This window comes from Columba livia, chromosome 1 (assembly GCF_036013475.1).
Source record: "Columba livia isolate bColLiv1 breed racing homer chromosome 1, bColLiv1.pat.W.v2, whole genome shotgun sequence".
Classification (NCBI taxonomy): Eukaryota; Metazoa; Chordata; class Aves; order Columbiformes; family Columbidae; genus Columba; species Columba livia.
The window spans coordinates 85,566,297-85,593,725 of record NC_088602.1 but is presented as its reverse complement, the minus strand read 5'-3'; the positions used below and the strand labels follow the sequence as shown (position 1 = coordinate 85,593,725).

General features: G+C 43.2%; 1 protein-coding gene across 1 annotated transcript in view; it reads left to right on the top strand.

Moving 5' to 3' along the window:
* The first annotated feature begins 2,212 nt into the window (after positions 1-2,212).
* The window catches only part of PTGFRN (prostaglandin F2 receptor inhibitor), a 69,990-nt gene continuing 44,773 nt past the window's right edge, over positions 2,213-27,429 (top strand). Inside the window, exon 1 of the mRNA XM_065065300.1 lies at positions 2,213-2,812. Coding sequence (XP_064921372.1) covers positions 2,215-2,812 — 598 coding nt within the window. The 5' untranslated portion in view covers positions 2,213-2,214. The remainder of the gene's footprint in view (positions 2,813-27,429) is intronic.

The window sequence follows — 27,429 nt, the reverse complement described above, 5'->3', positions numbered from 1 at the left end:
ACTCACTTTGATCCAGCTGCTGGATATGGGTCAGATTAATGGGTTACGGTGGCCCATTCTGTCTGGAAGTCTGACTATATGGAAAGGAAAGTGGTTATTACCAAACACAAAGTAAAATAGTGAGATGACACTTGTTGAGAACACCACACAGCACAGGTCAGGACAGCAGGGGTTTACCTGTTCTTTACACCAGTGTAACTAAAAGTGCGTAGCAGTGGTGAAGTAGGTGCCAGTACCTGGCAGTTACAGTAGAAGCAATAGGGAGTTCCAAATTGAGCAGTCATAAATAAAATCTTTCCAGAGACATCATAAGAATCATCAAGTCACTGCTGTAACTTTTCAGCACTGTAATTCAAGTCCTGGATCAGTGATCCTCAGCTATCAACACAGCACAGGCAACCGGAAGCACAGAGCAAACGGGGACTGCGGCTTCTGCAGGATCAGTGGCCTTGTGCGTACGGCGAGCTTTGCATCCATGACTGCATCACTGTGGATGTATTGGTATCACTGCAGCAAAGCTTAAGAGGCACAATAGGATATATTTTCAGGACTAGAGTTTGATGAAGGATCAGCAGTTTAGCCACGTAATGGAAGCTGACCAGTAAGAGTGACAGATCTTCCAACCTGTTTTTTTAACTTGATGTAAGGGGCATGTCTTTGTTTATAGAAGTGATGTTTTCCAGCAAGGAAAAAAAGAGTTTGACTGCTGGCCAAAGGAGGAGGTACGAATGATCGGAAATGGGCAGCAAGAACAAACAGGCAAATGATGGTATTGTAAACATAGATGAAGACAGTCTTGTTTAGTTTGGGCTGCCCTTTCTCAGTCATGCTTGTGGATTCAGCCTCATTTGCAGTTTGGGAGCTCAGAGAACTTCAGTGTGGACAGGACTAAGTATCCTCCAGGTGCCTCACAGCTGCAGCTTTGCAAAGAGATCTGCTGTGTGCAGGAACTCAAGTAATTGTGTTTGGAGGGTGAAAGTTCTCCTCATCAGTTTTAGAAGGGTCTTGTTTCATGCCTATCAGGCAACACTCTCTCTCCTGTAAAGCATTACAGAATTAATAACAAAGTCCAATCTAAAATCCAGTCTGATAACCATGCTTAGTTATGAACACAGTATGCACTTCCTGCTAGTGGGAGCAAACAACCTCGCCCAAGCAAAGGCATACTCAAGACCAAGGTGCGTTGGAGACTGTAGCATAAAGCCATACCAGCCACTTTGTGCAGGAGGGGCAGCCCAAAACCATGTGTAGGATCTGGAGGTTCCCCTCACAGAGAAATGCATAACACAGATCTGGCTCTACCAAACAACAGAAAATCCAGTAGCCTGAAGGATGCCTGGGTAGCAAACAGCAAAATGCATACAAGGAGAGCACCAATTTTGCAGTTAATGTGGCAATGGGATTGAAAAAGCAGATAACTGTCCAAGTTACTAGAGAGCAGGCCAGCACCTCAGTTCTTTGTTTTTACAAACAAGCAGGAAATTAAATCCCCAAGCAAATAAAAATCTCTGTGAGCAGGCCAGGAGGAAAGGCAGCGAGCAATGGCACAAATGCTGTACAGCAGCAGCCCCTCATTGACTCTAGCAGGAATGCAGGCAGGGGGAAAGAAACCCAGTCCCAAAATAGGGCAGCACTGCTGGGTGTGGGGCAGCTGCCCCTCATAGGTGGAGGGGAACGGCCCACCCGGGGCAGAGGGCAGCTGTGCACCCCTGGCTGGGCGCTGCCCCTGCTCTCCCCCTCCTGACCCCAGCAGTGAGGGCCAGCAGAAAGCTCTGAGAAGTGGACAGAAGCAGGGGCAGGCCCACTGCCGGCATGTGTGCCCGGGACAGGGGGGCAGCAACACGAGTGGGCCCACCCAGCTGTTGTTTTTGAAAGTGTGAGTGCATGAAACAGGTATGTGAGTGGAACTCTGCGCTTAGGGCTGTGTGACTGGATGCGAGTGAGCCTCCGTGCTGGGGCGGGTGTGTGAACCTGCTGGCAGCTCCCAGTTGGGGTTTGTGTACGGGGACCGAGGTGGGAGTGATGCCTCCACGTCTGTGGGGTGTTTCTGTGCCCGTGTGTACAGGCAGAGGCCAAAGGGCACCCCACGCTGTGGGCGTGCCTGTGTCCCTAAGGGGGCATGAACCGCCTCCCACGCTGGAAATTCACGCGTGTGCGAGGGGCGGGGACACGGCCAGACCCCCCCCCCCCCCCACTGCCGGGGCCGCCCCGCAGATGGGGCAAAAGCGGCGCCGTGGCGGCCCCCCCACCCCCGCAGGGCCCAGCAACCGTTCCCCAGGGCACCCCCGTTGCCGGCAACGGGGCGCCCCGCAGGGGGACCCCCCGGCGAGCCCTCCCAACGCCCGGGCACCGGGGATCCCCGGGCCACGTGTGCGAAGCAGCCCCAGGAGGCCGAAAGCGCGGCGCGGCCCACCGAGCGGGGTGCTCCCCGCTCCACGGCTGGCGGGCCGGTGGCGGCCGCTCTCCTCCCCTTTACGGGGGTGGGGGCCGGGCCAGGCCGGACCCCCGCGCCGCCCCCACTACCTGCGGGCGGGGGCGCGCGGGGGCGGGCGCTGGGGAAAGTTTGTCTCTGTGGTTGGCTGCGCCGCGCGGCGCGGCTGGTCGGGGCGGGCGGCTCCGTTGCGCTCGCAGGGCAGCGGGGAGGCGAGCGGCCGGCCGGGGAGCGCGCTGCTGCCGGTCTCCGGGCGAGGCGAGCGTGTGCACCGCCGATCCCCCTCGCGAAGGGAGAGGTACCTGCGCAGCCCTGCCAGCATGGGGCACCGCGGGGAGAGGGCGTCCTGCCTGCCTCTCCTTCTCCTTCTGCTGCTGCTCGGTGAGCCCGGGGGCTGCGCGACGGGGGACAAGCGGGGAGGGCGGGCGGAGGGGCTGGGCCGGGCTCGGACACCGCGCCCGCAGGTAGCGAGGGAGGGTCGGGCCCACGGACGCGGGCTCCGCGGCGGGGAGGAAGCGCCCGCCGTGCCGTGCCCGCCTGAGGCGCGGCGGAGCTCAGCCGGGGCGCTGCCGCGCCGCCTGCCCGCCGGGCCGTGCCGTCCCCCGGCTGGCCCGGTCGTCGCCGCCTTCGCCTTCTCCTTCTCCCTGCCCGCCCGCGGGCGTTAACGGCCGGCGCAGCCCTAACGGCTTCGCAGTCCCCCCGGCCCTCGCTGCTCCCTCTAAGGGCCGGGGCGCGGGTTGCTGCCGAGTGTTTCCCCGGAACTTCGAGGGGCCTCTTCAGAATAGGGATGGGACCTGGGAGGTGCTGCTTGGCGTGGTTCCCCGGTGCGAGGGGTTTGCACGGGCGGCCGGGGTCCTGCGGCGGTGCAGCTGTAGTTGCTCTTGCACTACCTGGTGCTTGGGCTGTGGCTGCTGTAAGGTGAGGGCAGTGACATTTCACTTCACGGAGCGTGAAGTGACTCGTTTCAGGGTCGAGGGGAGATCTTTCTTCTGCATGTTCCACGGGGGAGGCTGCAGGAAGGGGTCCCCGCACCCCACATGCCGGCAGCAGGAGCCCGGGCTGTCCAGGCACACAGGTGCTCTGGGGAAGCGATACTTCTCCTGCGCCCTCCCCTCCTGGCTCTCGGGGTTTGTTGCTGCTGCCGTGAAGTTCTCCTGCCAAGACATAACAGATAATTGTGTAGGTGATGTTTTATGCCATGTTCACGTAGTTGTGTAGCTGTCATTTGCTTAGCATGTGGCATTGTTCCTCACCGGTGTCAATGACAGGCAGCCAGCGTGCAGAAATAAAGACCGTAGTAAGAACTACACAAAAGAGAGGGTGGTGTGTTGTTTTTTTTTTCTTTTTTCTTCATTTTTTTCTTCAACACTGGACTTGTAGCATTGTTGCTAACAGTGTTACCAAAGTAGCAATGAGTTTAACAAGAGAACAAGAAGATTGTTCAGGTAAGATAGTTAGGTGTAGTATTACGTGTCAGCGCTTTGCTCTGTGCAGTACTTCAGGTGTTGGAGAGCAAGCGTGCCCCACAAATTGCTATATGCAGTTCTTGATTCAGGACACTTGACTAATTGCAAGTAGTAAGTTGGAGCGTTTTCCAGATTTGGGGTGGAAGGAGTGAGTAGCTAAACAGTGCCCCAACCCCACGCTGCAATACTCTTCTTTAAACAAAACTCTGTTTGCTGACTTAGTTTGTGCTTGTACTTTTGATGTTTCTATGACTAATTTTTTTTTTTTTTTTTTTTTTTTTTTTTTAAGTCTGCCAAAGCACTTTCTTCGTGGTTTGGCTGATGAAGCTTTCATAGCCAGGTCTGCAAAGCAGGTAGTTACAGTTGAAAAGTCGGCTCCTAAACCTGGGCTCGTCCTAGTCTCTTTCCTGAGGCTGCTTGCAGGCAGTGAGGCAATCGGGACAGAGAGGTGTCTATCTACAAGTCAAGATCCTACCACACAAAGCTGTCTACTGTGCTTTCTCTTACTTGCAGCTGAAATGAGTCACCTTGTTTATCTTTACACTATAAGCATTCTTCCAGCTGGGGAAACAGCAAAGAATTTGGGACAACACCTTTAGTGTTTTTATTTACAAGCAGAAAGGGAATAAAATTTTTCAAGAGAATGCTTTAGTAGGACAAGCAGAAAATTGGAATTCTCAGATATTCAAGATCATGAAGCAAAAACTAGAAAAAAACTAAGGATGATGTGCAACAGGAAAATTGTTTCCTTCTTAATTTTGGATCAGATACTTAGAAGAACTTCATGCACATATATCTGTCCACTGTTCCATGGTATGGTTTGTCTGGATGTTCTGAGTTGTCTTTTGGGGATTTATTTTTTAATTGGAATGGTGCTGTTAAAATTGAAACTGCTTTTGTGTGCAGAAAAAGCCACAAACAAACAAACAAAAACCCCATAACTTTTCAGTCTTACTTGAGGTGTGGTTGTCTTCTGATACCGTTACTTGGTAGCTTCTATGAGATATTCCAGATGTTAGAAGGTTGGGAAGGTGGTGTTCCTCTCACTTTGGATGGGAAAAGTATGCTTTGGTGAACATGTGTTTTCTAGCAGCTCTCTAATAGAGAGACATGTTGGAGCTTTTTGTTAACTAAGGTGCTGCAAGTGTTGAGGAATTCTTATATAAGGAAGGTGGAGGGAAGGAGTTCAAGCATAGAAGAGTTCATCCCTTGCGTGTACTTACACTCAACTATTTTGTTCAGATCTTTATGAAATAACCCAGCAAAAGGATATAAATAGCCGAAGCATTTGGCTGTGACAAATAATGATGTTTTCTCATCCTTTTTCCTGGATCCAGTACAGTTATAAACTGTTTGGTAAAGAGATTGTGGATCCTGAGATTAAGGCTTGATCTAGTCTCACTCTTTTCTTCCTTCCTCTGGTGTGGTTAGATCCTGAGAAGAGGGGGTGACATGAGGGCGTTTTGCACTTCTATTGCCTGGTTTATGTGTGATTTCATTCTGCAGTCAGTCTGCCTAATCGACCTGTGAAATGATCTGGAAAACGAAACATCCAAAAAACAAAACAGGTATTTGGTGTTTACCAAGGTTCACACTGTGAAGTAAGCCTTTCAGCTCTCGGACTTCCCCCCCCCCCCCCCCCCCCCCCCCCCCCTCGCCCCGGTTCTTTTTTGAGATTGAAGATAAGGATTTCAGTGTATCTGAAAAAAGCTGTTCTTTGTTTAAGTGCTATGGGGCTTGAGGAGAGCAGGCGCTCAGTAGATCCTGGGGGAAATCCACTGATGCTAGGTTTCCCAGAGATGGTCTTTTTCTTGCTACCATTTACCGTTTAGACCTGTGTGACACTCGCTGTCCGCTATGATGAAAGTCAGTTCCAGCATGCCAGATCCCCAGGAGCCTTGTGTATACGTGAATAGAGTTGCTTCTTACAACTCATATCTGAAATTCTTATTATTTCTTTTTCCCCAGAAGCTACAACAATTAGTCATTTGAATCAGGGTTTAATTCCAGCTCTGCAATAGAAAGCTTTTGGTAATTAATATAAGTTATTGTGATCATGAACTTCAAGGAAAAGCATGCTTTAATCTTTCCCTGCATTTGCAGCTAAAGTGAAAGCATTAGAAAATGGTAGAGCCTCAAGGTTTAGGGCAGGGAAATGATGTAAGGCTGATTGCCCATGGAGCGTCCAAGGTGTGCTAGAGTGGAACGTGCTTCCTGTTCCCTTGCTGGTGCCTTTGCCTGCCTGCTGTTGGAAGGAGGCAGGCTCAGATCCTCGCTTGGTACTCAGAAAAGGAGTTGTCAGCTGGGCCTGCCTGTCTTTGTTGTAGCTTTAGAGGTGGTTAAAAAGGCTCCCAAAGGGAAATTGCCAATGAGCCTGTCCTGGTTGTAGCAGTTGCACACTGCTGAGGCGGTAAAAGCACGTAGTAAGTGTTGGAACTGGGTTGGTGAGGCACTATAGGGCAGGTGCTGTTGCTGAGGAGGAAGCACATTCCTTGTGGTTTTGCCATGCTGATGTATTTTGTTAGTGTGTAGGCTGTGGGAAGGTGTGGGAATCAAAGGGCGAACAGTGTAGTGAGTGGTTTTTTGTTTTTTTTTACCTCCTGTGTTCTTTTGGATTGGCAAATGATAGCTTAGTCACCTTTTCTGGCTCTCTTGTGTCTTTGTATGTTCCTGTCCAAGGCTCCTTTTTAGGGAGCCTGGGTGTTTTTTCTGCGATTCTTTGACCTTGTCCTCCAGGTTTCTTGGTTGTTACATTTCAACATAGCAACAGCTTGCTCTCTTTAGGTAGCCTCTGTTGTATTTGGCTTTAATCCCTGAACTGGGGTATAAACCTGCCTGAACAAGATTTGAGGTAAGCAGTAGGGGTCATTTAAAAAAGCAGCCACATGCTTGATTAGAGGGAAGTGTACTTAGGAAATAATATGTATCCATCCGTCTAGCTGTATAAACATTCAGGGACATTTGAGATTTCAGCCTTCACATCTAATAAATGTATGGGTTGATATGTTTTTGTGTGCGTGTTGGTTTTTCGTTTTTGTTCTTTCTCTCCATTCTCCATAATTCTTGTCAAACAGACCTGTGTATTTTCTTAGTAGAGACATGGTTACATATCTCAATAAGATACTTACAGAGAGTTAACATTTTAATTATCTGGTTTTAGGTGCTTTGCACTGATATATTTTTGGGGGGTGGAGTTCTCTGTTTTAGGAGGAAGGGAAGTGGACACATCGTCTGAAAATGTGAATTCTTTCTGATTATGTGTAGAAATCAATCCCTTGAAAGTTTAGTTGGAAAGAACTTGAAGAAAACATTACTAAGATGGGCTAGGTCAAAATAGGGGTTATATCAGTGTCTACCAAGGTCTCTAGTAGTTTCAAAAGAAAGATTTTTTAGGTGGACTATAAAGTAAGAATCTACATCATAATGCAAAGAAAATTATCTTTATAATACTTTGACTTTTATTGAAGTTGTTCTAGTTACTTCATAGGCCCCTGCTAGATGTCCTGCTTTCTTAGGAGATCTGCAGTAGTAAGTGACAAAATCTGTTTTCTAGAGACATCTAAGGCAAAATTGTCTAGGCATACCAATGTTTCAATATCTGTCCAATAATGTTTCTTGCATGACCTTTGTCCATAACCTGAACAAGGTGCCCTGAAACTGGATCTAAGAGACTGTAACACAAGTAGGTTTTGTCTGAGTTAGTGTATCCTGCCCTAAAGAAGGAATGAGCTTGTACCAGTGCGATACTCAGTTGTCCATTTGCCCATTTTTTTGGTCAGTTGATTCTTTAGAAAACCTTCAGTTGTAGCTTTCTTCAAAGGCTTAAATACCTGCTGAAAAGGGCTTTAAAAATAATGAGAAACTTTTAATATACCTTATGTGATAGGTTTTGCAAAGGGCAAAGGTATAAAATCAGTTTAAGGCTATCCTGCTTTTCAAATAGGATGATCTGAAAAATAGCTGATCAGATACCAAAAGCCTTGAATATATCTTTCCTGATCATCAGCATATTTGAAATAAGAAGCAGGAGAGAAGTTACGAACCTTATGAAAGTTTTAGGGTTTTTTAGTTTTGTATCAGAAACTGACTTATTTGTTTGCATATAAGCTTTCATAATTGTAAAGCATAATTGATTTCTTCTACCTGAAGTCTGAAACAGAAAAAAGGATGTGTGTGGTGTGGGTTGTGGTTTGGTTTTTTTTTCTTTTTTCTTTCTTTTTTTTTTCTTTCTCTTTTTTCCCCCACCCTCTTCTGGACTTGGAAGACGTTTCAAAACTGGGTTTCCAGTGGAAACCATTGTCAAATATATGGCATTCTAAGTTTAAAGTCAGGTAGAACCAGTGTTGCTAAATGCCTTTGTTGAGTCTTGTAAAGTTACAAAGCAGTATGGTAATGCTGGTGACAGGGTCTGAAGAAGCAGCCTGGAGAACAATATATTTTGTATGCAGCAACGGCAAAACACCGCTGCAGAAATACGAAGAATTGCTGAAGTAAGCTGAAGTATTTGACTAGTGGTAATCTCTGTGGCCAGGTGGAATTTACATGGATGCCCTAAAGCAGGGACATCAAACTCATTTTCACCGGGGCAAAATCCGCCTTGCAGTTGCCTTCAAATGGCCGAATGCAATGTCAGGACTGTTTAAATGTAGCTACTTCTGCATTTATACAGTCCTATAATTACATTTGGCCCTTTGAAGGCAACTGAGAGGCTGATGTGGACCTTGGTGAAAATAAGTTTGACACCCCAGCTCTAAAGAATCTGAACTGTTAGCTGAGCTGTGGGAAGAATAGGTGACTAAGACACTGAGTCCTGGACAGGATTTCCTTTAAAAAAGGATCTGAGGATGGTTTTTTGGAATTAATTAACTTGTGAACTTCAGGAATGAGAACTAATTAAAGACTAGAGCTCCCAGGCAAGCTGTCACAGCTGCTGATAGGCAGGGCTGCCAGCAATGCCTGTAGTATATCTGCATGATACTTCTTGTTATGAGGGCTATATCTTAAATTGTTTGTTATTCTGCAAGACTTTAGGCATTCATGCTGAAATTTTTCTGGGCTGGGTATCTATCATAGGTTGACCTTTTTTTCCTAGGGATTACATTTCCACTTCCCTGTTGCCACCCCAACAGCTCCATTATTTCCAAGTGTTACACTTCAGATGGGGGCAGAGAGAAACGGTGCTTTTTTTTTTTTTTTTTAAATTCTTTTATGTTTTGGCCAAATTTCCCTCCTCATTCTTAAACAAATAATAATCTAAACTGAGAAGTTCTATCACTTCCATGCTTTAGAGGAAGAGCTAGAAATTTGGCTGGAGAGTTCACATTGCCTCAAGAATGTGGCTTTTAGGAAAAAACTCCAAATTTGGCCACATCATAAGACTTGGAAGAGCATCAGTTTGTAAACGCTCGGTAGGGAATTAGTCTCAGGTCCCTAAAGAAAACACTGTCTTTGCTTTTAAGGTGTCAAAGTTTTATAGCTGGAATTGGGGGCAGAGAAGTGGAAAAATGGAAGCTTCCTTTTTTATTCTGGTTTCAGACTTCTGGAAATGTGTTGTAAAGTCTTTTGAAATTTTTTTTTTTCTTCCTCTCTCTCCCCCTTCTGCCAAATCAGCCAATGCCGGAGCAACTTGCTTGTCTGTGTGGATCACTGATCATATCTGCTGAGAGAGTCTGCTGCTTGTAGCACACAAAGTGTGTAAATCATATCTCTTATATGTGGCTTTATAAAAAAAATCAATGTAAACTTTGTGCGGTTTTTAACTTTTGTTCTTTGGCTTCAGTTCTTCGCTTAGGCTTTTTCCCAGGTGTCCACCATTGTCCTATACTTCATGCTGCTTGTAAAACAAGCCCTGCTGCTACAGTTGCTCTCAGAAATAATAATAATAAAAAAGAACTTTTGCATTCTCTGTTTAACAGGCTTGATTAGTCTGGACTTGCCTTTCTGCTGACTTTCTTAAAGATGTGGTTTAGCTGTGCTGCTTAGGGCTTGCTTCATGGCTGCAATTTGCATGCTTTCATGCTTTTTGAGTCACTTTTTTTTTTTCCATATCAGTAGCCATTAAAAAGAGTTTAGTGGAACCGTTACTGGGGCTCCTGTTGGTTAGCAAGAGTCCAGTTCTGACAAAAGCTAGCTCTGCTTAGGTTTGCCACTCTTGAAAAGAAAAATTGCCAATATAAAGGACTTTGCTTCCTTACATGTTCCACTGTTAGCTCCAACTGCAGAGATTTAGCATCGTGTTTCAGTGGGTCTTTGATGCAGTGTGGCTGTGGGGAATCTTTGAGCAGGCTGTAACGTCATTGTTCTCCTACACGCATTAAAATTATTGTTGCAAGAGAGGCATCCACAGGGACCTCTGCCAGCTTCTTATTGATGTGTTCAGTTTCATCTATTGACACGCTACCCTTCATTATTACACAGTGAATCCTGTGGCAGTGGAATTTGCTATTAAATCTGCCCTGTGAAAGAGAATTGGCAGGAGCTGCTTTAAAAGCAGCCTGACCCCTGCGTTTGCAAATAATAGCTTCTAAATACAAAACAGATGCTGAACTAATAGGGGATGCTTCCTAAATTTTCAGGATACCAACCATAATAATTTTGATAAAAGTTTATAATTCACATAATTTGTGAATAACCATTTAAGTTTCAACACCATTTTTTCCCAGAAACGTATGTCTAATCAGTACATGTATTCATTTGTGCTTGAATACTGCCAGTAATGCTGAGGTGAAAATAGGCAATTATTTGTTAATGGAAACTGTTAGGACAAGCAGGAAAGTGTTAGTTTTTCTGTCTGTGCTTTAATTCTCTTCTGAGTGTGAGAGGTGATGCATCTTCTTTTGCCTTTTACCATTCCACAAAACTATTTTGTGCTTTCAGAGCACCATCCGTAATATTTACCTAGATGTTTTAACCTTCACCATCTCCCAAAAGAAGTGTTATGTTCTCTAGAAGCCCGGTGACATACTGTGTATTGGGAGGTGATGTCAGTGGATGGAATTTATGTCTATGTAAAGAGCTTTAATGTTGTATGTAGAGCGTGCTTGTTCATATTCAGTTCATATGGAGATTTAAATTAACATGGGGTAATAAGTATTGCATCAACCTTGTTTCCCTTTGATCTTAGGGTTTTGTTCTAGACAAAGCATGCTGTACCTTTTGGCTTAAAGAGTTTTAAGTGCTTGGAGTAGTCTTCATTAGTGAGAAAACAAAGAGCATGACAGCTTCCCGGAGACAAAACCGCTCTGTGATTGTCTAGAGGTGAGAGTTAGCAAGGTAAGCCTGAGTCTTTACGTCTATCACAAAGCAGGGCTGAATGGACACTAAAACTATTGACTAAGCCCTGGTTGCCAGCAACAGTATTGATAGGCACCTGTCAATATTTGCAAAGCTGTTGACATCCCTATGTTTGTGGGTTTGTTTACATAGTTAAAAAAAAAAAAAAAGGTTGAGAAAATAGCATATATAGCCAGGAGTCAATGGGCACAGAAGTGTGGTTGTTACTAGAAATTAGAGGTGGGAAAAGGAAGGTGAGAGTACTGGAGCCGGACACCTTTCCCAGAGAGAAAGGGAAGTGAGGGAATAGCTTGTTTAAAATGGAAGAATGAGCTAAAGTTGTGTCTGTGTGAGATGGTGAGGTTGGGGCAGTTATCACCAAAAAAACAGCCTTACTAAAAACCACAAGTTTCTCAAAGCTCTGTGATCAAATCTAGAAGTACCCTCGTTTTCTAAGCAAAGTTTTCTGCTCACCACTGGCAGGTAGATGGTATATCTGATTGTAGACTCCTGCAGAGTTTAAAACAAGACTGATTTGTGATGTGTGTGGCTGCAGGGTATGCTGTGGCATCTGAACTGATGCTGGTGTCTGCCTTTTGGGTCTGAAAGGGAGGGGTGAGATGGAGGCTGCAGTACTGTGAATAGTGTTACTGGGTGGGGATGTCCTTCCGAAACAGCCAAAGAACAAATTAGACTTCAGCTGGTACGCTTGTTCCTGCTCATGAGCAGACGGTGCAGGGAGTGTACCAGTTCCAGACTTCGCCTGATAAAAACCTGTAAGGATCAATGGACATAGGCCAAAGCTACTTAGAAAGGAGCTGTTAAAGATGATCTGAAATATTTCTCACTGACCTTTCTCTTGGTGTGAGTGGTCAGCTTTTGGTTTGTATGCATATAGAGAGATGATTTCCACCCGCCCCCGCCATCTGAAGCTGTAGAGACACCTCTTTGTGCATCTGGGAAAAGGCAAGTGACCTGCAGATGCACTGGGCATTTCTATACCAAAACTTGTAAGGTGGGTCCTTCCCTTGCTTTAGCAATTCCTGCCCAGAATAAGAAACTAGGCCCCTCAGAGTGGTTTTATGGACAATGTGTATGCCATCACAGTAACTTGCTGGCTTCTCTTTCTTCTGTGTTTCTTTTTTTGGCCCTTATGGTATTGGTGCACGTGGGTTTGGCCAAAGTCCAGTGTGAATACTGTTTTCACATGAGTGATGCTTTGGGGTCAGCAGTAATTCTCCAGTGTCAGAGGTGCCTTGTTGCTGTAGGATCTTGCTTGGAGTCCAAAGTCGGGTGACGGTCATAAGTACACAAATTTTTGTTGTAATTAAAGCCCTGCAACTGAGGTTTCTACCTCAAAGGAGGCTGCTAACATGTGACATCTTGTGATACCACTTGGGCTGAAACAATGTGTTCAAGGTAGATGTTTGCTGGGGAGATCATCAGTCACAGAGCTACAAGGTGAGCCTGGAAGAGGAGTGGACTGTGCTTGGGGGTGGGAAGATGTTTGGAGATTTTTGCAGGGAGGAGGCAAGGGCACAAGGGGCAGATTCTGTGAATATCATAGTGATGAAGAGCATTTACCTTCACAGTGATAATTTTTTAATCTTGGCCTGGTAGCGTAAGATCTTTTTTGACCTTGGGTACACAGGAGGTGGAGTAAAATGAAAAAATGGTGCCTTGGGGTACCTGGGTGTGAGGAGAGGGGGCAATGATCTCATAGAAAATCTAGCAATGACAAATGCAGGACTTCCTTAGGACCATTTTCTTTGCATCTGTGTGCATTAAATGTATTGAAGTCTTGTTGAGAAGACTGATTTAGGTTAGGTATTCTTTCCCCCTGCCTCCTTGCTTAGCTGTCAAACTCAGGTTTGAGGGGGTTAATGTGATGGACAGCTTTGGGCTTGAAGCTTTGTACTGATTGTCAGAGGACAAAGAGATCTCTATTTAAGGGCCCATGTTGTGAACTGGTGGTGGACGACAGCTGGTCTCAGGCAGTTTGGTAACGTGAAGCCGGAGCTTTCTGCATTGCGTGTGCGCATATGAATCCAGTCTTGTGCCTACCTTTCTGCTGGTCTCATGTAAAATGAGTTACTGGTTTTGTTTCAGTTGAGTGAATATATGTCACTGGTGTGAGCAAAATAGCAGGCAGGTACTGGGTGATGTTCTAGTCAACAAGTTGTTCCCTGAAAAAGGCTGAGTGAGCTTAGTACCCAGTTTCTGATACAAAACAGCCAGATGCAGATGAGCTGTGGCTGACACATGCACATGGAGGATGCCAAGGGGACAGCCCAGTTTGCCCTGTTCTTGACTGTTGTGTTTGCATGGCTGAGTGAAGAACTTTGGCCTTCAAAGTTACTTGAGTGCTTCTCAGTACTATTTAACATCACCGCTTTCCTCTGCACCTCCCTATCAATTGGTTGTTTTTACATGCATTATAAATTTGAAAGGCTCGTGAATTGATGATTGATTTGAATACATACAGCCACAGAGATATTTAGCTTGTGGTAATTAATGCCTACCTTTAAGACTTACGCATAGTCCTGGGTGTATGCCGCTAGATGATGACTGGAAATATCCTGGTGATTGTTCCTGTCTGTTTAGCAAAACTCCTAGAATCCTCACTGGCAATTGCATGTACCCACTGTTTTGCAATTTGATGTAAGATTTGCTCCTGAGTGTTTTATTTACCCTATTTTAAACAGAGCTCTAGTACTTCCTCAGAGGCAGTAGCATGTATGGGTTCGTCATGCTGGGTTTGGACACTTACTCTCTAAAGATGTGTAAAATGGAGCAAGTATGGCTGTGTTCTTGTTCTGCTGTGGCATTCTTTGCAAATGGCAGGTTCATACACTGAGTGTAGCTTGGACAGCTAATGGGAGCTTGCAAGGATTTGTGGCTCTGCTGTGGTAGCCTCTGCCGCAGAGACCCGAGGCTGTCTCCTAGCTAGTCTGTCTGTACCGAGGTGGCTCTCCTTTGTCTTGAAAAAGATGGCATGCATGCTTTGCATGGAAATAGATAAACGGTAGAGAATATCTCCTGGCAAATGTGAATAGCACTCATTTATAGAGAATTCTGCTTATCTGGCGGTATATATTGTTGGCATTATTGGAAGAGTGGAATCTCTCTGTTGCTCTCTTTCAGAACATCTGTTTCTGTGCATGAAGTAATCTCTTGCCTGCCTTTTTTCTTCTGTTTGAATCCACTTGCACCGAAACAGTCTCCTCTGCAGCATCAGAAGTATGAACGCCAGCAAGGATTTTTGTCAGGTCATCTTGGATGTTTTGTTCTGCAGGAAAGTCACTATGCGTAGAAGCACTGGAGTGTGTACTTCTGATAGGGCAGGACCATGAGAGGCTGTGGGCCTGGAGCTGAGTTTGAGCTTGTTGATGCAAGATGATAGCAAAGATAAAACAGTGCATGTGAAAATTTACAGAGATTCCTCACTGAATCTGTCTCAGAAGATGGACCTCTATGTTGTCTCTTCTGGCTCTATCAGCTGGACTGATGAAAGATCTCTAAAGAACATTGCCTTAGTCCACTGTGGTTATGTAAATACTGCTACTAGATTATACAGTTTTTCCTGGAGTTTAAAACAAAGTAAGATTTAAAAATGAAATAAATTAGTTGACAGAACATTCTTTAAATTTATGGTGATAGTCTATAGAAATTCCACTGTTCATTTCTGGATCCTACCTCCCTGTAGCATCGTCTAACGCTCAGATTGTTGTACAAGATTTTTAACGTTGAGACAGAAACTAATTGGAATGAGTTAGTGTTTTCTTTCCGTGTCCTTTGGCATTTCTGGTGTTTAAGGAGGAAACAGGAGGAGTGACATCCAGGCTTAGTAAGAGCTTGTGAAGTTAGGCTGAGGAAGTGTGTCCTTTTTTTCTTCCCTTTTACAGACAGAAGTTAAGGAGACTCATTTTAAACTTTTGCTGCAGAATGTTTCTTGTAACTCCAGTACTACCTTATGGTCTTAGTCTGGCTTTGACATCTCCAATTCAACATGTAACTGTGGTGCATTTCCATAAAAATATATACATGCTGAAACAGTCCATGGTAGTGACTTCCAGTGTCAGCATTCAAGGACACAGCTTTTACCTCTGCTGTTGTTTCAGGCTCTCTGTGGATAACTTATAGCCTTGGCTTATAAGAGATCTATTTGGGTGGGTTTCATTCAAAGTTTTGGCTAAACAGTATATAAATATGTATCCTTCCTGTAGAAAGCAGGATTCTGATTATAATCTCAACTGAGTTCTGCTGCTTAACAGATGATTGTTTCAGTGTTAACCAGTTGACTGACCATGCCTGTGACTCTTCCCTAGCAGTCAGCTATGCCCATACCCTTTCATAAAGCGCTTATCAGCTATGAATAAGAAGTTTTTTTGATTTACAGCACCATGCCTGAGAGCTTCCTTTTACCAGAGGTTTTGTAATCTGGACAATGTGATGCACGTACAGCTTTATTAGAATTGTAAAATCCCATAATGATTAGAAGGGAAGAATATGTGTGCCAGGCGGATTAATGAAGATGGTTCTTTTCATCAGTAGAGATATTTTTTTCTATAGGATCTCAGAGAATTCTAGGAGATCTCACTGATTGTACTGAGCAGCTGTGGGTGATGGACAGGTAGGGAATTTCTTTCATTGAACTGCTAATAGATGAAAGTACAGTAGTGTGAATGGGGCAGGCAAAAATACAAATACCTTCAACAAAACTGCCCAGGGAAGATAATTACTCAAGTGTTAAACTGATTTAATTTCTTTTTTTTTAAAAAAAACCACCCGTTCTCTTTGGCAAAGAGGCTCTCCTTTTATGATAAAGGCAGAGAGTGCTTCTTTTCGATCTAGGGACAGACTAGGCTTCTGTACTTTAAGACTTCCTAGCAATCCCTTGTCCAAGGCTTATTTATTCCTTGTGAAAGGGACAAAGATCTTGAAATAATCTGTGTTTTGTCTGGGGAAAGGCAAAACCTGATCTATTTGTGTGCTTTGTATCCTGCATTTTGACTCTTGGTAGGCTAAGGCTATAAAACTACAAACAGTGGAGGCATTTGTAGGCTGCTCTTGCATTGCATTACGGCGGGTGCTCTTCTGTTTGAATTCTTTGAAATGTCTTAATTTGATGTTGTGGATTGTAACTGATTTAAGCTCCTGGGAAATGCTCTTTAGATCATTAATCTCTGAAAACCTGTTCTGATTTTTGAAAACTCAAGTGGGGAGGCAGAGGGTGAGGTGAGAGGAAAGTTACATAGTTAACTAGAGCTCTGTAAATGCTGTATGTACCCATCTTCTATTTAAGTCTTCACTCGCAGCAGAAGTGCTTTCTAGGTACTTTGTTACTTTCTTGTAACAGTAATAATACTCATTGCTCTCTAATAATAAGTAAACATTGTCATAGGATAGTGCTGTTAACATGATTTATGATTGCCATACCAAGAAGAGAGCTAAATCCAGTTGATTTGGAGATCCAGTAAAATAAAAATTGAGCAGGGAGTATAAATAATACTTTAAAACTTTGAAGTACAAATTCATAAACAATGAAGAAATTAAAAGAGGAAATAAACAGTTCTGCTGTATTTATGGATGAAGGGCTAGTCAGTTTTTGTTATGGTTCTTAAATTGTGTGTTGCTGACATTGGAGGTGACTAGATGCATAGCTGGGAGGAGGATCCTTTATTTTGAAACCATTGAAAAGTCTGACTACATGCGTATTGCATCACTGAGTCTTAATGAAGGCATAACTCCTTTTCTTTTGCCCACTAAGGGTTAGATATAACACTGAGTTTTTTCAAGGAATGTTATATTTTCAAATGTTATCATAAACATGAGAGCAAGGGGAATTTTCTAATATCGCACAGCATCTAATGCCTTTCTTTCTTTCTTTCTTTTTTTTTTTTTTATTAATATTTGTGAGATCAGGCTTTCAGTTCAGTTTTTTTTTTCAGCCTGAGTTCAAGGCCTAAGTGCCAAATGAACACCTCCTGGGTATAGGTTCGTGTGGTACAAATGTATTTCACAGTTCTGTTTTCTTCCTGTTTTCTTATGAATGCATTCACATGTTGTGTTTGCAATCTGAAGGATATCTCAGTTAATATAATCCCTGGTGCTAAGGCTGGGTGAACATGTCTCCTTGATATGGCTTCCAGGATATGTTCTGATAAAGGCATCAGGGCTTGCTCTGCACATTGGAGTGCGATATTTTGTGCTCCAGCTTTCTGGGCCTAATCAGAAGCACCTTTGGGGCATATTAGCTCTCCCTGTGCATTGAGAACATCCCCTTTGTTACTTGAGAGGCATTTGCCCTCAAGTGAAGGGGGAAGTTCAGGAAGACATCTGTTACTTAGAAATCTCAAAGGTGCTTAAAAGTTACTATTAAGAATATTCTCTAGCATTTTGAAAATGTGAACTGCTAATTCTAGTGTCTGTGGCCAAATCCATCTACAGCTTTCCAGGTTAATTTTGACACCCTTGACTTTCTGAATTGGTTGTGGACTTTCCACTTCTGTTCTTGTACTGTTCTGTATTGTATGCTGATAGACAGCTGCTGTGTTTGCACCAGACATAATTTATTTTCAGTTGATGTTAAAATTGTTTCTTTGCATTAACGCAGTGGCTGGTAGAAACTTGTGAGACTTGGTCTGCAATAGCTTTTGCAATGGGTATTTGGAACTTGCCATGTTGTCTTTGGTTCTTATGCTACATACACGTACCAGTTCAAGATCCAGAAAATGACTGGCGTGCTCTCTGTTGAGATGAAGTTTGGCTGTAGAGTCTTTTGTTCTATTGAACAATGTAATGTGGGACATAACTGTTCTTCCCAACATAGCAAAATGTGAGGGTGCCTGGGGTGAATACAGTCTGCTGTCTGTCTCAGCGTAAGCTGATTTGAAGTGTTAGTTACTGAATTACTTCAGGATATCCAAGTTTCACCCAAATATTAACAGCTACTTATTTTGTATGTACGTTGTCTTACTAAATGGTGTAACCTAGAACAGCTCTGCAAGGAGTCTGGAGCAGAAAAGAAACAATTAAGCGTTTTCCCTCTGGACATCTTTCAAAAACTGTATTCTCCTCCTCCTGCCATTTTAATATCATGTCGCTTCTCTACCCACTTGTCTTTCTTGTTTCATGCTCAAAAGGGCTCACTCTCTTCTGATTTTTAAGAGTTACTTGAAAATTCTGTGTTCTTTCATTCCTTTTTTTTGTGTCTCTTACTGCTGGGCACAGCCTAGTTGCCAGCCTGGGTGCCACTGAGGAGCAGCAGTGGTAAAAGGTGTTTCCTCCGAGCTCCTGCTTCCTGATGCAGCAGAGAGAGAGGGAAGGCTGACACTAAAGATTCATTGAGCCTCATGTCTTGTCTCTGGCAGTGCCTAGTGAAGAGTGAGCACACCCTCTTACTATCCTAATGTTTCATCTCATGACCATCTGTAGCTTGGAGACTTCCTAAGTTAGAAGTTGTATTCTCATGTTTAACCTTAGATGTTTCCTCCAAAAGTCTGCTACCTCATGGGTGTTTCATTTGACATCTCTGAAGTTTCATTTTCTGAAGTGTTCTGGGTGATGGTGCATATTAGCTCATCTCTGACTGTGTGTTAACTTTGCCTTTCTTTTATCACCTGTGGTGTTGACCTTCCTATACACAGCATGACAGTGACACCAGCAAAGTAAATACTTCTGGGATACATTTCTTGAAAATAGGAAGAACAGGAAACATTTAAAGATGTGTATTTAGGCATGCTTATCTGAAAATTAGTAGGTAATGTCTGAATGCCAAACTGTACTATGACTCCAAGCAGTAATATGTTGTGATGTAGTCTTTTATTACAGTGGTATGCATTGGTTTTCTCAAATGTCTAAGGGCATAAAATTCTCCTCAAAAGCTCATGTGTGTGTGATGTTCTGTAGTGCTGTGTGTTACTGTGCATACCAGGGAGCCTATTCAGTATTGGTTGGAGAGGTAAGAGTGGGTACTAATGCAAATGCTGCAAGTTATTCAAAACAGGTAACAGTGAAAACTTGCTGGCATGTAACCTAAAGTGAGAGGAGGCTTTGAATTTGTGATGGGGAACATGAGAAGACTGCTGGACTTCTTTAGCCAGGTATTGAATTGATGAACCTTGCTATTCTGCTACTGGAGATAACAAAATAGCTGCATTGAATACAGGGCAAGGTTTTTGGAGGTGATGAAAGGCTTGAGGCTATAAGCCTGAAACTTTACAAAGAGACTTGGTTTCCCAGAATGTTAATGCTCAGGGCTTTTTTGAAAATTTAACCTCTGAATTTCTTGAAGAATCTAACTTTGGTCACAAAGAGTGGAGTGTTGTTTTTTTTTTCCCTGCTTGCTCTAGAAGGTGCAAGTACAACGGGGTTTGTTTCTCTCCAGGACTGGGGTAATTGGGAGTGGAGTTGTGCAAGATGCTCCTCTTGCATGAGGTAGTTCAGCTCTCTGCCGGTTTCTGAATCTCTTGCGTGTTGCCTACATGCACATACCTGCCCACCTGTTCCAGAAAGTCTCTTCTCTTTGTCCAGTAAAATTAATCTTCCAGTAAATTAAACAGCAGCCACGTATATTACCATTTCCTTTCATGTGTGAGAACAGCTTTCTAGAGGTTTAATACAGAGGCGTGGACTGCTAATTACACAGCTTATTTGCCTTCAAGCTCTCGGAGGCAGTGAATGCCAGCAAATTTTTGACTCTTGCATGCTTCTTTGAAAATATGGGCTGTTAAATTTGTTGAGCAGGGATAAGGAACACTGCAAAGTGTAGGTGGTTTTCATATCCTAGCCGTACGTTTGTTCATGGTGTAGCTCATATTTGTGATTTAGGGAAGAGTTCCCCTCTCTGCATTGAGGTTCAAGTTAAATGCGAACAGCCTTTTAAGTGTCCTTTAGGAGCATCTCCTTTACCATTTTAGTTGGGGCAAGGATTGAATTTCTGAGATGAATCTCCTCACTTTCCCACTTTCTGCATGTTGCTTTTCACAGGGAAGCAATCTCAAGTGTGCAATTAGGATTCCTTTGGATGTAACTGAGCCGAAAGTGTCACTCTAGGAGGGTATCTGCTGTGCCATTGGATCTTTGGCCTCTGACACCAAACCTGGTCCAATGCAAACCTCCAAACATGCATTGTGTGATTCATGGGGTCTCAGCACTGACTGCTCCCTCCAGCCTTTTCTCCTTTTGGACTGTGTCAGCTGCTAAAGTGGACAGTTGTGGTAGTCTTACATTTTTACGTGATGGGGGATAAGGTTTTTTGCTTTTTAAATATTAGTGAAATAAATAAGCAGGCTGTCTTGAGTTCCATCTACTGATCTAATACCTGATTCTCAATTTTCAGGAGTCTTAATGCAACCAACCACATTGATTTACTCGTTCTTGGTGAAGCTTTTTCCTGTTTCTTCAGGACTGCCTGTTTTGGTATTTTTCTTTCAAATAGTGAAGATTGGTGTGGCATGCCTGTTTTTAAAGACAGTTGTTTTGCAGACCCATCTGGGGGTAATTTTATTTAGCAGTCTGTGTAGAGGTTACATAGACCCTCTTGAAGACCTTGACCAGAATCCCTGTGTGCCTTCTAAATGTTGTTTTATGTCCTTGACCTCTCATCTTTTTCTTATCTGGACCTCTTTCCTCTTCTTGCCCCTTCTGAAGCACTGACCTCCTCTTTGCAAGAGGCAAACAATACTGTAATGAAGAATGTCTCTTGCTGAAAGAGGGGTAATTTCATGTGTCTACTTCTTTTTTTTTTTTTATGCAAGAGGCCAGACTGGCTGCCTTTTCTGGGGCAAGAGAGTTTCTCATAGTCAGTGCCACAGCAAATAATAAAAGCTCAGCAGCAACAAGTACTGTAAATACCTTGCAGTCCTGTTCTCAATTACAGATTTAGTTATGTAAATCTTGTATTAAAGGAGGAAGAGCCCTGATGTCTTTTAAATCATCTGTGTGCACACATGCATACAATTCCTTCTTGTCTAGGAGAAAAATATCTGTGCTTCTAACATGCAGGCTCCATAGAGATTAGCATACTAAACAGTATTGTACTGCATGACCTGAAATTTGCTTTTGAGTGCTAATTGGATCTATGGGCTTTGAGAAAAGGGATTGGAAAACACTGGTCTCTGGTTTTCCAGGTTGCAGACAGCAGTATGGATATGGTGGTGGTGTAGGTGCCTGAATGAAGTCCTTGGGGCAGTTTCTGAGCTACAGGGATAGCAGTTGATAGAGCGCAAGCTGTGTCTTCTTTGCATTTGCTTATGTCTTCTTTTCCTAGCTCTACATATCCTTCTGTTCTCATCTTTACGTAAAGAAACAGTGTGGTACAGTGAAATAAGCACTAAGCCTGAAACCAGGAATGCCTGTAATCTGTTCACAACTGCTCCTGTTCTACTGCATGAGTTTAAACTGGTCAGTTAATCTGTCCAAGTACATCTTCTGCAGTAAAAGAGCTGGCAAGAGCTGTGCTACTGCACTTAACCCACGTGTACTGCTGAGGCACAGGCACTCTTTCCCATGCCATAGCACCAATTCTGTGTGCATCTGTTGTTGGGATTTTTAATGTGGCTGCTTTCTTGGAGATTATATATGGTGAAGATGGGACTGTTAGATAATTAAATTACAGATGAAAAGGATTACTCCATAATCACTAAGATCCATTCCTTTATTGGCACCTATGGCTGCGAATCATTTGTCAAGCATGGAGCCAGGGTGGGCCAGTGCCATATGCTGCCCTGTTCAGCCACCTCCTTCCATCATCTCTCACAACGGCAGATGCAAACAGAGCAAAGCTGCCCTTCGGGATCTCAACCAGAGAGTCTGCAAGCCTCGTGTGTGTGTTGGGTTGTTTTATGTTGTGACTTCTCTAAGTGAGCTTTGTTCTGTTGCTGTTTTTGCTGAAGCCACTGCAATGCCTTTTCTTATTCAGTGGGAAGTTTGTTGGGAAAGTAGTCTCTGTGTACTGAGATTTGAAATGATCCTCAAAAAAATTTTTGGTGAAGTGCAGGTTAAGTTTAATAATATCTGGATTATGAAAGCATGTGGCTTTTTTAATCTCATTTTCCAATCCCCTTTAGACTTAACTTGGCTTTAGAGAGGACTTTGTCTGGTATGGATGGGGTTTTGGGTTAAATTGCAGTGGATGAGTGCCACCAAATTTAAGCAGTAAGAAACCCCCCAAAAATGCACCACCGACAAAAACCTCCCTCAAATCCCCTCTCAAACCCAAACACCAAAAACAAAAAACCAAAAAAGCCTCCCAAACCCAAAAAACAATCCTCACCAAAAAACCCCAGAACAAACAAACAAAAACACAACCAAAAACAAAGGAAAAAAACCCCAAACCAACAAACATCCAAAGAACCAACACCACACACACACACACAAAAACCCAAGCAGCTATTGGTGTATGTATGGTGTGTTTTTGGTTTTGTTTGTGTGTGGTTTTTTGTTGTTGTTTTTAGTGTAATTGGAAATTATACTAAAATTTAGTATAAATGGAAATTATTTTGGGGAGAAAGGAGGGCCCCAGGATTTCCTTTTTTAAATGTGTAAGTTGTGAAATTATGGATTTGTGAAACACATGGATATTGTTTTATGTGCATCTTTTAAAGAAATCTATTGACAAAAATACTTCTTCTTAGCTTCCCAGCTTTCTCATCTCTGCTACATCCTGTTTAAAATCATACTGGTTGAACCATGTATTAGCTTTTATAGTTTAACATGATCTTGTCTGGGATTTGGATATTCACAGTCAGTGTATGATTTTAGTTAATATGTATCTGTCCAAGTCTGATTGTTTTCTCCAGTTAAATCCACAGAAAGTTCAGTTTAATCCTAGTACTGTGCTGCATTCCTCTTAGAGCAAGGAAAATGGTTGGTCTCTGCCCAGAGGAAATTGCAGTATAGAGCAAATAGATTTGGACTGCTCTGCTCAGTTCCATTTGCCTTGAGAAAGATGTAAGATAACAGAAAAGTGCAAGTTAATGATGTTGCAGAACAGCACTGATTTTAATTCTGTATATTCCAGTTTGAGGACTTTAAAAAAAATATTGCTAAATGTATGCACTTCTCTTGAGTGGGAATTTGTACTACAGTTTTATACCTACATTCTTCCTCTCCACTAAAGAAAATGTGAAGACACTTTAAATACAGCATTTCTGTGAATATTTGCAGCCCCGTTTCCAACTGTGCTAGCTCTTCCTTCAGCTTTGAGTTGTGGGTTTTACTGCGTTGTCAACTGTTTTCTTTAGAATGTAACATATTCAACCTCTCCTGGCAACATAAATTGCTTCTGAGGCAGAACAACAGAAAATCACCTCTGTTGCATGACAATCTAAATACCACTTACAGAGTCCATGGACTTTTTGGGTCAGATGTGACCAGGTAACCTAAATGGGCTGCTCAAGCGGATTTGGGTAAAAATGGAGTTCTGCGAGACCGTTTGGAGGAAAGTAAATGAAAGTCATTAGCAGGAACAGGTATTTCAGGTGACACCCAAGAAGAAGCAGCATGTTGACTCTTGCATTTCATTGGGTTTTGTTTGTGGTGTGGTTTTGTTTTTTTTTTCCTTCTCTCCTTCCCCTTTTGTTCCCAGCTACATTTTGGAGACTTGTCAAAGGAAGTTTTGATGAGAGAGATGGGTTTGATGGATGGATTAGGATTTGGCTGGATGGCTACATCTAGAGTTGCAGAGGCTCAGTGTCCAAATGTGGATGAGTAGAAGTGATGTCACTCAAGAGTCTGTATTAAGACTAGTGCTGTTCAGTATCTTTATTAATAACAGACAGTTGGACTGAGTGCACCATCAGCAAATTTGTGGGCAACACCAAGCTGAGTGGTGCAGTTGATTTGCTGGTGGGATGAAATGCCATCCAACAGGCTTGAGGAGTGGGCGCATGCAAACCTCATGAGGTTCAACAAGGCAAAGTACAAGGTTCTGCACATGGATCGAGGTGCAGAGGAGTGCTGGAACACCTCTCATATGGAGGGAGGCTACAAAAGTTGGGGTTGTTCAGCCTGGAGAAGAGAAGGCTGCAGGGAGATACTGTTCTGGCCTTTCAATACTTAAAGGGGGTTATAAGAATGACAGAGACTTTTTACCAAGGTCTATAGTGACAGGACAAGAGACAATGGTTTTAAACTGTAAGAGGGTAGGTTTATATCAGGCATTAAGGAAGAAACTCTTTATGATGAGGCTGGTGAGACACTGGAAGAGGCTTCCCAGAGAAGCTGTAGATGCCCCATCCTTGAAAGTGTTCAAAGCCAGGTTGGACGGGGCTTTGAGCAACCTGATCTAGTGGAAGGTGTCCCTGCCCATGGCAGGGGGGTTGGAACTAGATGGTCTTTAAGGTCCCTTCCATCCCAAACCATTCTGTGGTTCTATGATAACCTAAGAATTGTGTGCTAGTGAAAGCCTCGTGATTTGCTTAGGGGCATTTGCTTTTCTGGGGGATGTTGGAGGAGGGGAGTGAATGGGGAAGACAGCAGTTTGTAACTGTGCTGCAAAATATGCTGTTATAGTCCTTTCGTATGAATCTTAATCCACATGGTATATAGGTGGAGTCCAGCTGGGAAGGTACTTGCTTTTTCACCCAGTGCTTTTGATGTGGATTTTCTGAGATATTTCAGATGGCATGGAGATTAGAGCAATCCAGCTGCCTTGCAGTTTGATAGCATTTCTGAAGCTTCACTTAAGATGCAGTATGCATTTCTTCATCCTGATAGAGATAATGGGTTTTAAGCAATTACACCCAGGCTAATTCCTTTTGATAAGAGCTCTACATTATCTAAAAAAAGAATCCTAGCCGCCTGGGAAAGAACAATGTAAATGTCTCTCTCATGGACTCTTTCATTCACTCTTCTGTGATACCTTCAGATGATATGCTGCAGATCTTTCAAGCCATAAAAATCTATCAGTCTTTTTTTAGGCAGGGAGTATTACAGTCAGGGAGGTGTGACAATACTGTTGGCTTGGAAGGCATGGAGGGAGCCCTGTGTGCTTCAGATGATTCCAGGCTACTATGGTGATTACAGCTTTGACCTGAGGTATCAAATTTGGTCTCTTTTAAAGGAGCCCCTTTTTCCCTCCCTGTGCAGGCTGTCTGATTGTAAGGTATGGGTTGCTTCTGACAGTCAGGGCTATCTAAATTTTGTAATTTGGAAAGAGCAGCAAGAGAGTACCACTTCATTGAGCACAGATCCCAACCCCTGGTGTTTGTCTGTGCTGGAAAGAAGAGTATGATGTTATCCTGTGTTAAGCAGGAATGGTGAGACATCTCACTTATTTAGATTTTTTTTTTTTTTTTCTTTTTAAGGCCAGTAAAGAAAATTCAATAGTTAGCTGAATTTCTGGTACTTAAAGAAATTGCTTTTATCCTACTTAATCTCTCTGACTTTTCCTCTCCTACATATACAGTGTAGGATAGTAAATGTAATTTACTGCATTTAAAAAGGGGGAAGTCCCGAAACAACATACTGTTTGTGTAAATGTGACACTTCTAGGAAAATCATGTTATATATTTAGAAAACAAAACAACAACAACAACAACAAACTTTAACAACATTGAAAGGTTTTCAAACATTATAGGCATGTTTCTTATAACTTATTTCTCTCCCAGACAGTTGCAGATGACATTCTTGATGGGTAGTTGCCTGATGATAGTTGGAGCTAGGAGGAGAGGCAAGGGGAAAAGGGAAAGATTGGAGACATAAAGATTATAATCTCCCATGTTGATATGCTTTGGTTTTCCTTCCCCAGAGAAGTGCCTGTGAATGTGTGGCATGCTGTCTGTCCCTTCACCTTCCTGCTGCTGGGGAAAGTGGCTGAATGCCTCCCAGCAGGAGCCTGGTCAGTTCTCTTACCAAATCGAGAAAGAGGATTTGTATGGATATTTCCCTTTGGTGGGGAAAAAACATATGCAAAAATCAAGTCTTTTTTTTTTTTTTTCTTCATTTATTTTGTAAAAATATCACAAGCACTGTAGTTAAGCAGTGTAGTACAGAAATGGGAGATTTGGGATTTTGCTAGAAATAGGAGGCAGAGTGCACAGCTTTACTGGTGGGGAATCTGTTTATTATTCTCCAGTGTGGCACAAGAAGGGTTGTCCCTGCTCAACCCCCTCATTTACACAGTGCTGCAGCAAAGTGGTGCCTAGATTGAAAGTACATGGAGGAGTTAATGATGGGCAAATCTTTACCACCATTTGCAAAATTGACTGCAGTATTTTTTTTCCTGTCATAAAGTGTTGTGAATTGGAAACGACTGCTGTATTTCCTTCCCAGACATGGTAACATTTAGTTGGCAAATCAAACAACCTTTTGTTACGAAAGCTCTTTTGAGATGAAAGGCATCAGCAAAGTTGTCGCTGTGTCTCCCGTGACTGACTTGGTTGACGAGATGGACTGTGTGTTCCTTCTGATGCAGAGGCTCGAGTGCTTAGTCTGAGCCAATTTACTCATTCTTCAGCTCTTACTTTTTTGGCTTTAATTGGCTTCCTACTGCATGTCACATTGCATTTTCCTTTGGCTGGCGGATGTAGAGAGTTGACCTCCTTCTCTGGGCTGCTAAGAGAACATGTTTTCTTATTAGATAGAGCTGTTCAGCGCAGGCTGGAGGAAGCACCTTGTGCAAGAGAGGGCTGAAGCAGAAGTGTTTTCTTTGCAATGAGAATACCTTCTGAGCCTTGTAGGTGACTCCACAGATTACTTCTCATATTGTTCTTTTGTAAATGATATGTAGGTGCAAAACCTCTCTGAACTGGAAGCTCCTAGAAGAATTTCCTCAACTATAACTATGTCCCTGATGTAAATCTTCACCAGCTCTTTCCTTGGGGAGTTGTGTAGCTTGTTGAGTTTAAACAGACCGTCCGTTCTGTAGATCCTGCACAATTTTGCTGCCTTGTTTTCTTGGTTATCCTAAAAATGACAGGTTGCTATTTAATGTACTTGGATTGACTTCACAATCTATCTATTCAGTCAACTGCTTTCCTTGTTCTCCTCTTTGAAAGGATTTCATTTAGTGACAGCAATGAGATGGTGCATCTAGGTGATGGGACAAATTAATTTAAGTACTTCATGGACCATTGCTAGGGAATAAACAGTAGCTCAAAACTGCCTAGGCTATGTCTGGGTTATCTTTCCTCTGTATTATTAATATGGCAGGCCCCAGTTTATTCTACCTTTAGCCACACTTTGCCCATGTTCCTGCTGGAGTATTTAATGTGTTCCCTTGGGAGAATTCTCTAATCAAGGGCTTGACAAACA